The 12684-nt window shown below is 36.7% G+C and overlaps 1 protein-coding gene across 1 annotated transcript in view; it reads left to right on the top strand.

Moving 5' to 3' along the window:
• The window catches only part of LOC131078868 (putative E3 ubiquitin-protein ligase SINA-like 6), a 39178-nt gene extending 26792 nt beyond the window's left edge, over positions 1-12386 (top strand). Inside the window, exon 2 of the mRNA XM_058016698.2 lies at positions 11365-12386. Within this exon, the coding sequence (XP_057872681.2) occupies positions 11365-12003 (639 nt within the window). The 3' untranslated portion in view covers positions 12004-12386. The remainder of the gene's footprint in view (positions 1-11364) is intronic.
• Positions 12387-12684: the final 298 nt, after the last annotated feature.

Raw genomic sequence — 12684 nt, 5'->3', positions numbered from 1 at the left:
GAACACAGAATAAAGTTGCCTAATGGTCACTTCACTCTCTCTTGATCAAAGTACGATTGCATGCTAAGATTGCAAAAAGTTCAAACAATCGACTCCAAGGTTCCTTTATGCTACGGACGTGACTTAGTTCGCTGATGTGATTGCTGGTAATCCAAGGGGCCTTACGTTTGCATCGTTCTTTCACTTCTTTACTGTGGCTGGAACTCCATCATCGGATATGACAATTCTAAGATGTTGCTGCTTTGAACGGACTAAAATGAACTGAAAGAAAATGGAAAGGGTTCAGAAGGATCTAAATCTACTCCTAAGGGCAGTGATAACAATGAATAGTGCTTTGGTGGACAAATTCCAAATAAACCAAGCTCTGCTTCGCCAAGTTCAACTACAACTCCGCAAGAACCGGTGCAATCTTTTGGGGATATTGAAGGATGTTCAAATCGAGAAAGTGCATTTGAGTACCCAAAACAGCGCAATCCAAACGACTGTCCACAACCGAACTTAGCACAAGTTTAGTGGCTCAGGCTAACTTTACACTGCAACTTACAATCAGCAAGATACAAAAAGTATGAACCATGGAAATTCATCAGACACCAGTACATTCTCCATCGAAATCAAAGCACTTTACTACTTCTAATCTAAGTGAGGAAGGTGAAACCATGCAAGCTCTGAAAAAATAATTTAAGTGGACACCATCAGAGAACAATGTTTCACTGTTATTATCTCAAAACTTATCGCAACAATTTCATACAAAGCTCCCTCCTTTACAAATGAGGGGGGTCACCCCTTATATAGGCCTCAAGCCATGATTACATGCAAACCCTAATTAGGGTTTTCCCTAAAAGATTCTCCACTCAAGATGCAACAAGGTGGGAATCTCCAATTAATAACCCATCATGCCCATATGCAATTAATTCCATCCCATTACAATTAATTACATTCAAAAAGTGCCCACTATGCAATGAATGTACCCTCATGCAAAAATCACCCATGATGCCATAAATGTGACGGCTGCAAGCAGAGAGATGCTTCACTAATTCAACGTCCGTTGACTCGGCTGCTAGTTGGCGAGAACACCTTGGAAAGAGAAAAACTTCAAGAGGGAGAATCTCTGACTCTGGAAGTATTTTCTTGAAGTTTTTGAACTTGCCTTGCTCTGGAAAAGATTTTCAATGATTTTTCAACATCTCTTATTTTTTAGGGATTTTGCACAAATTAGGGTTTCAAGTACAGGAGGAAGAGAATTCTCCTACGAATCCAAATCTGTAAAACTTTCTAAATTTGGAGGTCATTTGAGCCCTGGAAATGGATTTTTCAAATTCTTCCATGGGGGGGAAATTTCTTGTTCAGTTCATTCCTGATTCCTTCCTTGCCTAAGAAATTTTATCTTCAATTCATCCTTGGATGTGATTTCTTGTTGTGGAGGAATTCTCCTTTGGAAAGAAATTTGTTCCTTTCCCCGAGGAAGGAAATTTTTCATGCCTTAGCCAATTTTCATGATTTCCAAGAACTATGTCCTGAAGGAAGAAATTTCAAACACTTAGTCAATTTTTTACCTTTCCTGGAATTTTGTTTTGAAGGAAGGAATTTCCGACACAGCCAATTTTTGCACTTTCTTGGAATTTCTTCCTCTTGGGCGCAATTCCTCCCCGAGGAAGGAATTTTGACTTGGTGGAGGATGCAATGAAATTTGTGAATCCTCCATGCCTCCTTCATTTTGGCGCCTGTCCTTAATCTTGGGCGAAATTTTGACTTGGTGGAGGATTCAATGAATTTGTGAATCCTCCATGCCTCCTTCATTTTGGCACCTGTCCTTCATCTTGGGCGGAATTTTGACTTGGTGGAGGATTCAATGAAATTTGTGAATCCTCCATGCCTCCTTCATTTTGGTGCCCTCCACAAGGCTGGGGTGGAAATTCCTCCCGAGGAAGGAATTCATTGCTTTGTGAATTGTCCATGTCTTCTTTTCAACATCCCTATTTTTTAGGGATCTACCTAAAATTTAGGAATCAGGTTCATTGGATGGGGAATTTCATCCCAATTCCGAATATATAAAATTATCCATACTTGGTCGAGATTTGGTGTCTAAAAATGGCATATTCGAAAATTCGCCTGAGGGGAATTTTGCTTTTTATTCCTCCTTGACTCTTTGGATTCCATGCCTTAGGCAAAATTTTTATTTTTTAGCTTGGGCTGAATTTTCATCATGTCCATGGATTCATGGATTTTTCCACTTGTGAATGCCTTCTTGAATTCAGCGCCCCAGCCCAGCCTTGCGCGCATTTTCACTCTGTCCATGGACTGGCGGATTTTCCCACTTGTGAATGCCTTCTTGGTTTTGGCGCCCCAATCCACCCTTGGGCGCATTTTCACTCTGTCCATGGATTGGCGGATTTTCCCACTTGTGAATGCCTTATTGGTTTTGGCGCCCCAGCTCAGCCTTGGGCGCATTTTGGCTTTGTCCATGGATACATGGATTTTTTTCACAAGTTCCAGGCTCTTCGTCAGGATATAGATATGAAATATAACATTTAAGTATAAGTCTTATACTTTTAAGTTATATTTCATATATATTGTCAGGATGTTTGAGAGTGGTTTCAGGTCCATAGGAATCATAATGCAAATTCTGGATTTTGGAAGATCTTCCAAATTTCCAGACTAAGTCAAAGTTCAGGCCATTTTTCGGATCAAGATGACATTGGTGGATTGATGTGAATTTCTGGACTTGGATGATTTTGCATGCTTTCCTCTTCTGGAATAGGAGTTCCAAACTTAACCACTTTTTTGACCCAATTTGTGTGCCTTCTGACTCTTCCGGATTTAGAAATGGTTTGGGCAAAATAGGTCAGAAAAGCACTTACTAAAAAATAGAAACTTACTAAAAATAGTAAGTTTAATTTTTGGCAAAATTAGACCAATCCGAGACTTAGTAAAATCCCTAAAAAATAGGAACTTTCTACCTTGTTTTGGCTCAAATTTTACTGGGAGGTTCCTTGAAGGGTCCTGATTCCAGTTGTATGTTCAGCTTTCTCGAAACCCTAACAGAAACCCCTAAAATTCACAAAACGAGTCCCAGAGTTAGCCGAATTTGCTCAAACGAAAGGCAGACTTGACCAATATGATCCTCGAACACCTGCAAAGCAAAGAGACTGACGAGACTGCTGCGAAAAGACCCCAAAAACAAAGCCAAAAGACCGGAAGGGCCCCAAAAGAAGGGGGTCTCCATTTGTAATGGGGCGATATGTGAAAACGTCATAACACGGGGGAGGTGGTTCATCAACCGATTCGTTGCGGGGCTAACTTCCAGTGCTGTCCACACTACACTTGTTGGGACGTCAGCCTCCGTGGCCTCCCTTCGGACATAGGTCTCGATGGCCACCTGAAGCAGGATTGAGAATTCCCTCGTTGCAATGTCTTCTCCATCATAGAGCTCTGTTTGCGCGTCGTCAGCCTTTGGGTTAATCTCACCAACGGGTAGGCTCGTCGTGTCCGTGTGCCATCCGCTCCTTCCTTTCCCGAGTATGTCTAGGCAACGACGCCAAATGTTTGCCACGTACGGGTAAACGATTAAATGCCGAAAGTAAATGCGCAAAACATAATGGGAATATATTAAAGAACCAGTTTCTGTATTAATTTAACAGTCCATGTACATCACATGCTTACAACATTACACCCAGATACGACTATGGTGATGCCACTACGAAGGAAAGGTATGCAATATATAATACCTGAAGGGGTGTGACCAACCATCGCGTCCAACTGCCCTTCGGGACGACTAACTGATTGCCAAAACTCATAATTACCGACAACAACATAACAAAATACGACAACATGACATAATGATTATTCCCGGCAACAGTCGGCCAAGGATTCTAGTTCATCCAACTATATCATACTACCTTTCCTTGACGTACACAATATATTTAAAGGATCCGATGGTTGCCAAGAGGAGCACAAGCGTCAACCAACTAACACTTGTAACTACCCGAGAATGACAAACAGCTTAATACAAACAATTAGTACATTGTCAGATAACCAATATTATCGAACATAACATTAGACATTGTATGTTGACTACACTAGCCAAAATTTCCATTGCATGAGTTGTTTGATGCAAGAGTATCGCAGGAGTTGTGCAATCTTGAATCACCCAAAAAATGCTTGGTGTGAAGGTTTTGTTCCTATGCATTGTTTTGTTTTTTTGTTGTGTTTGTGAGCAAGTTATTGTTTCATGCATTGGTTTCTTGTTTGAGCACGGTGGACTTTTGAAGTGGTGTATAGGTTATATTGGGTACAAAATTAGTTGCTGTGTATACATAGTCTTTGAAGAGCATAATCTTTCCTAAGCTGCACATCTTTGGGTGGTTCCACCCATATTTATTCTTATGCATCCTTCTTGGTGTGTAGGCATAAAAAGTAGTCCCTGACTTGAATGATGACATCTATAATTTGTTTGTTCAAATGATGCTTTGTAAGTTGAAGTAGTTGTTTTGGAAGGTGAACTCGAGTCTATATTTGTGCAACAGATTGGAAGGCAGGGGGTTTGTTGGTTGGTTAGACTTAGTTGAGTGGCACTGGTTCTAGGATAAAGGAATTGGGCTTGGTTGGGTTGTACTAGGCATATTGTTTTTACATATATTGGATTTAATGAGGAAACTCCCCATACGAGATTGACTAGTTGATGATGATCGCTTACTAATATTGGATTCAAGATGTAATCTTTGTATGTCTATGACTCTATGTAGTCATTTGCTGTTAATGAGGATCTAAGAATTTGTAATTTAATATATATTTGGATTACCTAGACATTAATTCTTTTTTTCTTAATCTTTTGTTGTATACTCTTTGCATGCAATAGTTGGTCGTCTATTTGTCCTGTAATCATCACCGTATCCAACTCCATTTTTGAATTGACCAATTTGGGTCTTCCACTTTGGACCCATTCAAAGATACTCTTATGCACCATAAAGGCTTGCAACCTCCGGTTTGACTAGTCAACAGTTAAACCTAGTGCCCAAACTTGGTAGTGTAAATTCCCTTCCAAGAGGCTCTTTCAAGTCTGCGTTGTAACCCCCATCTTATATGTTTCTCTTACATCTGTCATAAGCACTTGGACAAGTGTCAAAATATATCATCCATGGAATCTTATAGATTCTGATTGTGAGGCATCCTGTTTGAGGAGGGCTCAACATTAAAATATATGCAATGTAAATGATTACAATTATTCCCAGGACTTACGAGGTGGTACAACACGTAGTCCTAACATCTGACAAATCCATTTGGCTTCTATATATACTGAATCTCCCACTTAGGTTCTCAAATGGTAGTGTGCTATCTTGGCACAAGCTTTACTACAGTCTCCATGATATCCTACAAATAAATTCTATTCATTCAATTAAATGGAGTGTTTAGAACTTGAAACATCAAATAGTTAAAAAGGGTCTTAGACTCTTACCAACCTTGAAAAGGTGTTTTGGGCAAACGTTCGTTTGCCAGGGATGCCGGTCATGTGTCTGGCTATGACTGAGGCCATGGAGAAGGCTGCAAGAGGTGGACCTTGTCCTCCATGCAGATATGTGGAGCATGACTAGTAAATGACATGGTACAGAAGTGAAGATATCAATTCTGGCTGGTGCCCATGGAGATAAGTATAGGTGTTTAATCCTCTTCACATACAAAATGGTGTGCTTACAGAGCCATTACAAGTTGTCTCCCTTTGTATTCCTGCTTCAAATTTTAATAATTCATACACACACAAACGCGCGCGCGCTGTACCGTACTGTTTTATAATTTAGTAGGCAAATTATGCGATATAGCAAGGAGTAGGACCCTTGTAGAGTTAATTTGGTTTCTCAAACCAAACAAGACAATCTTTTCAATTACAAGACAAAAAGCTCGACACATCAAAATAAAATAAAGGATATTTTGACTGGCAATCTAGCACCTTAGCTAATCCATTGATATCACAGTTTGTACGATAACAATAATTCTAAACTCGAAAACAGCTAGTGTTTTTAGAAATTTCAAGGGTTTAACAATGAACATTTATCTAGCAAAAACAATTTGGGCCAACAAACTTGAAAATTCATTTTTCAATAGAATCACATCAAAATAAAATAAAGGATATTTTGACTGGCAATCTAGCACCGTAGCTAATCCATTGATATCACAGTTTGTACGATAACAATAATTCTAAACTCGAAAACAGCTAGTGTTTTTAGAAATTTCAAGGGTTTAACAATGAACATTTATATAGCAAAAACAATTTGGGCCAACAAACTTGAAAATTCATTTTTCAATAGAATTCTCAGCATCACATACTAGAAAAGCTTTCAGGCAATTTAATACATATCTTGCTGCTCTGAACAAAATCCCCTAATAAAAAATGATCGCAGACTAGTACCCGTGTCTTCAGATATCTAATTAGCAACTACAAACCATGGAAAATTGGAGATTATAGTCTCCTGCCAAGAGCACCGCCAGCTTGGAATCCACCTGGCTTGAAAGCACCACCACCCATTGGGGGATCCGCCTGAAATAGTTACAAATATGAGGCTTTCAGGTATAGATTAGAGTTTAATTACACCAGCATACAAGACTAAAATGAAAAAAACTTCATAAGAATCAACCAAAAATAAACTGCATTATAAAAACACTTAAAGTTGAATTGGACAGAAATTCAAGAACTTGAGAAAAAAATAAGGCATACCTGCTTGACAACTCCAGGTAAATCAGACATGCCCAGAGAAGCAAGCATGTCTGATATCAATTCTGGCTAGTGCCCATGGAGATAAGTATAGGTGTTTAATCCTCTTCACATACAAAATGGTGTGTTTACAGAGCCATTACAAGTTGTCTCCCTTTGGATTCCTGCTTCAAATTTTAATAATTCACACACACACACACACACACACACACATATTCCTGCTTCAAATTTTAATAATTCATACACACACACACACGCATGCGCACACACATATACACGCATGCACACACACACACAGATACTTGTGGAGAGGTGCTTAGGCTTAAGTATCTTATAGGAATTTTATTTAGAAAATAGTGTTTAGATTGGGATGGAAATAAAAAACTTTTTCAGAACATTTGCTTTTGCTTTCTATGTAATATTGTAGGATACTTTTTATAGCCGTGCTTATCAGTTACTGTATACTCGCTAACTCTATTGGAATGAGTATTAGGGAAGTAAACAGAATGATAGATACAGATGCTAGTAATTCACAACAACAATTTCATAAAGATCTGTCTTTCCATTCATTCATGTTTTTTTGCAATTGATATATAAAGTCACATATGTGGTCCTGACCATGTGTACAATGAGAAAGATATAGAATAGCCGATGTTTCTTGAGAACTGCCAATCGCCGCAACTACCAACTGTTGGGAACTAACTTTCCAATTACAGTGAAACTAATATGATTATCTATGTACTACAGATACTGTAGGGTTTTTGAAGAGATTGTAGGAATATCTTTAGTCTAGAGTCTGGTCTTTGTGTGAACAATTTTTGTGGTGGATGATGTCTTTATTTTGATTGTATCACTGCTCTGTATAAACTTATTCCTAATTCAACAGTTTTCTGTTTGTAGCTAGTACTTTTAATATAGTTTCTTGATGAGCATTTGTCCAAAAGCCATCAAAAAAGATTCTCCAGGGTATTAATACTTATACAAATGAATGATTCCTAGAAATTTTCTCTAGCAGGAAGCAAGGATGTGTGCAACAAAGAATACAATTTTAGAGTTATAAACAAAATATTGAAATTTCATGTGTACGAATGCGATAAATTTACAAGGGTGAAATCATTAAGGTAAAATTCTTTTTTTGGGTCCTAGCCAAGTGAAAAATAATTGAATAATCGGATTACGAATATACAACCATATATAAAGGAATTACAAGATGTTGTTCTAAAATTACGAACTGTAAAGCTAAAGCTTCAACATGAAGCTAAAAAGCTTAATACGTTAAATAAAGCTAAAAAGCTAAACACTAAAAAACAAACTATGCGTTTTTATAAAAGAAGCAATAGTTGTACTTAAAAGACTAAACGAACTAAAAAGCTAAATAAGTCAACAACTAAGATGACAAACTAAAAAGCTAAATCACTAACTAAACGACCATTAATAGAACTACTAAAAAGGTATTGACTAAAAGAATTAATTATTCTAATACCCTCCCTTAATGGTCATTGTATCAACTAAGTACCCGACAAGAGACATTGCAGGTCTTTTGATCACAAATGCAAGAACACTTTGTTGCTGCGGAGACCCTCCCAAGATTTGCGAAGTGGAAATGACCACGAATAGTTGATTTCGGATGACTGATGTAACCCTCACACGCGAAGTATAGAATTGTCACACGCGAATTACTGAGCCTGAAACCATGATTTTGAGGAAAAATCGGCAAACACTTCAAAGAGCAACAAACACGATTTTAGCAAAAACTGCAAAATTTTTTGTAGAAGAGTACTAAGCACCACTTGCTCCAACAACTCCAAAACAAACCGCAAGATACCACGGTTGCATATGTTCGCCGTAGCAACTCCAAGTGCGACCCAAAATTGACTGCAACAAAGTAAGATTTTTGAGGAAAAAACCATGAAGCCTTGAAAACTGGATTTCACAAATCATCGTTTTTGAACCCAAAGATAGGAACACCCATCATAAATACAGATAATCAAAATCTCACGTGAACTTCACGAATTACAGATGATTTTTTAGGACAAAATCGAAAAACCAACAAACAATTTTTTTAGGAAAAAATCGTGAAAACCTTGGAACCTGTAGGACGAGAGGCCTTGCCCAAATCAATCTGATCAAGGCAATGATATTCAAATATCCTCAACATGCGTTGTTTTTGGGTGTTCTAGTTGTGCCCGTTGAACTTTTGACTGTGTTCTAACATGATGTTGGTCAAAGATGCCATCATGGAAATTGAGATTGAACAAGATCAACCTAGTGAAGGCGTGAGACAGAAGAATCTGATTAAAAATCAGAATAGTTGCACAAAGAATCTGAAACCCTGGAGCAGAATTTGAGGTACGAATCCCAATGTGTGAATTTCGAGGTTTGATGAAAACCCATAAATTAAAATTTCCTGCCAAGTTAAAACTTGGAATTTTTATGAAAAAACCAGAAAAATAATAATTTGTAGAAAAAATATTGATTATTTTTAATTTAAAAAATCAGTAAAAAAAACAATTGTACTAACACGAATTCCAATTCTCGGAATTTTGGAAAACCTAGAAAAGAAAATTTCATGTATAAAAAATAATGAATTTAAAAAAAAGAAGGAAATAATATGATTTAAAAAAATAAAATGTTGTTGATGCCTGAGTTTGGGGAAGAGCCCTAAAAAGCTTCAGATGTCGATAGAAACCCAAGCCGCTGCACAAAGAAGACCTAGAAATTGTAGTCCGTGAAACAAAAATCATGGGTCACGGCAGTAGAAATTGTGAAAAAAAAATCGCACCGAAAAAGGCAAACACGGAAATCTTGTGAGAAAGCAAAATGTGGGAGTCAAAAAAACGAACCATCCTCAGAGAAGCACAAATGAAAATTGCGTGTAAGGCGGAAATAGATGCAGACCCCGACGTGATTTGTAGGAACTCAGCCACAATTTGGTTAATAAATCGATCAGAAAAGATACGCGAAGTTTCCAGGTAGAGAAAAACCCTAGCTGTTGGTTTTTAGACCCGGAAAAAATTGTGCCGGAAACCAGACTTGTAAACAAACTTGGACCACGAAAATTTGCCCACGAACGATAAATATCGCCTAGAAAAAACCTGCTGTGCACTAAAACAAGGCTTCAATTTCCCCAAAAAATCAATTTTGCAGGTCACGAACAAAAAACACGATGCCTAGAAAAAAAACTTTGATGCCGAAAACAGCTTTAACCTTGCGCACAAAATTTTGAAAAAAAAAGCTATATGATTTTTCTGGAAAAAAAACTTTCGAAAAACCCTTGGAAAATTTCTGCAATTTTTTGCATAAAAAAAATTATTAAAAAAATTCTAGAAAAAAATCCAGGTTGGAGGCTCGATTTTTTATTAAAAAAATCACCAAACTCTAAAAAATCCCATCGACCTGCTTTGATACCATGAAAAATAATTGAATAATTGGATTACGAATATACAATCGTATATAAAGGAATTACAAGACACTGTTCTTAAAAGAATGAACCGTAAAGCTAAAGCTTCAACATGAAGCCAAAAAGCTTAATATGCTAAATAAAGCTAAACACTAAAAAGCTAACTACGCGTTCTTAAAAAAGAAGCAATAGTTGCACTTAAAAGACTAAACGAACTAAAAAGCTAAATAAGTCGACAACTAAGATGATGAACTAAAAAGTTAAATAAGTCGACAACTAAGATGATGAACTAAAAAGGTAAATGACTAACTAAATGACCATTAATAGAACTACTAAAAAGGTCCTAACTAAAAGAATTAATCATTCTAATACCAAGCCAGATGCCAAGTTTTCATGTGAGACTTCCCTTGAAGAAGCTTGAAAAGTTTTTTTTTTTACTTTTATATATTGGTTGAATTTTGTAGCCCTTTGTTTAGCGTTTATGAAATTCAGGAATACATTATTTCTTGGCCATTCACCCAAACACAAAGTACCCCTATTTTTCAAATTTGGTTGATCTCATGACCAAGCTTGGAGTAAAGTGGTAAATACTTTGGTGGAGTGAAACCTTGATTGCTGGAATATGCTATTTTTTAACAAGAAGCTTGTAAATGTTTGACACTTATGTTAGCAATAGTCGCAAGGCAAGGGGAGTAAACTGAGCTTTTCCATCTATCTGCATTCGCAATGACTGGTAGTTAAGGAGACAATAATAACTAGTAGCTATAACAACAACAATAACGGCAATAGCAACAACAATAATGATAATACTGTTTCAATAATATCATCATCATCATAATTAAGACATAATATTTTCACAGTCCATGATAGCAAGAGAGACGGTGCTTCTGGCTTTAACTACACCTTTCTTTCTCATATCATTGTCATAGTTGTTTGTAATACAACATAAACATTGAGGAAATTGGGATTTTATGATATTTCCAGTTCTTGATTTAAAAATAAAACAGAAATAATCCTTAAAGGAACTTACAGTGTACTAGATTATTTTATAATTGGATATTATTTGCATTAGTTTCATTCTTAATTTATCTTTTATTGGATGGATCAACTCTGTTAGTATCTAACAAAATCCAATGTTAAATAAGCATTCTAGACTATGGAATACGTATTTGTCATTTCTGCTTAATGCTTTTGTGCATCAACTTATCTTCCAGTTAAGTTATTATTTGTTATTAATGATTTCTAACTTCTGATGAGACAGTGCTCAAATGGACACATAGCCTGTTCCAAATGCTGTGAGCTATTGTACAGTAAATGCCATTCATGTGCTAAGCCTATTGGAAAGATCCGTTGTTTGGCCATTGAAAAAGTGATTGAGTCTGTTAAAGTGGGCTGCAAATATTCTTGTAGTGGATGTACAGAGTTAGTTAGATATCCTGAAAGACGTGATCATGAATCCAAATGTCGGTATGCGCCGTACTTATGCCCTGTTTCGGGATGCAGTTTTACAGCTTCATCAAAACTGTTCCCAGAGCATTTCACAACTGTGCATGGAGCTACTGCAACACAGTTTAGCTATGATGCTTGGTTCACTGTGACAATGGATACAGATGAGCCATTTTTAATCCTGGAAGGTGAAGATATGGTTTTTCTTCTCCAGAACAAAATGAAACCTCTTGGAAATCTAATTCATATAATCTATTTTGGACCAGTTTCTTTGGAAGAGCAGTATTCTTATCAAATTGAGATAAAAAAGGAAAAACGGCGTTTGATAATGGAAAGTTTTGCAAGAAGCATTGTTGGGATATGTGAGACTCTTCAGGACTTTCTTCTTGTTCCAATTGAAACTTATGAGGAGAATGGACAATTTACATTTGAGATATCATTTCATCGCTTATGAATAAAAAGGGGTGAACAGTGCATAAAAGTAAAGGAATGCTATTAAGCTCCAAATAGAATTGTTCTCTGTTTTACTTTTAACCCATTCTTAGGTCTGTTCTCTTCAGTGAGATCCAAATATGTGAAAGTATCTCAGGTACGTGCCTGACCGTTGAATTATTTTGTTATTTTATTTAGGGCAAGTGGCTTTTTTGGGTCAGTCTATAACTTCAATGACATTTTGAGGCCAAAGAGGTCCGAGCATTGGATGTCCAGCTGGAAGTGAAGTGCTAGTGTAAATAATACATTAAGCCTTGTGTTCATTCTACACTACTTGAAAATTTGAAGCATCAACCGCACCATTAGTTTGTCATGTTATAAATGAAGTCTCTTGTTCTTATGTTATTGTACAGTTGTCTTTTAGGGGAAATGTTAGGGATATAACAGGCAAGTTTTTTGATATTTTTGTACCTAATTAGTTCTGTCAATATTTGCTTCTTTCATTTGACTTCTTAACATGAGGAATTTTTGGACATGAATTTTAGGAAGACATTGGTGACAAAGAAAAATAATGATAATCAAGTTAAATCCAGATGTAACATTGTGATGGAAAGCTGCTTAATTAAAAACATTGTGATAGAAAGCTGATTCACCGATTTGTTTCATCCAGCTATACTTTTTTAACATATACAGTTTTTGCTGA

This window comes from Cryptomeria japonica, chromosome 2 (genome assembly GCF_030272615.1).
Source record: "Cryptomeria japonica chromosome 2, Sugi_1.0, whole genome shotgun sequence".
Taxonomy (NCBI): Eukaryota; Viridiplantae; Streptophyta; class Pinopsida; order Cupressales; family Cupressaceae; genus Cryptomeria; species Cryptomeria japonica.
This window is presented reverse-complemented; position numbering and strand designations above follow the sequence as displayed.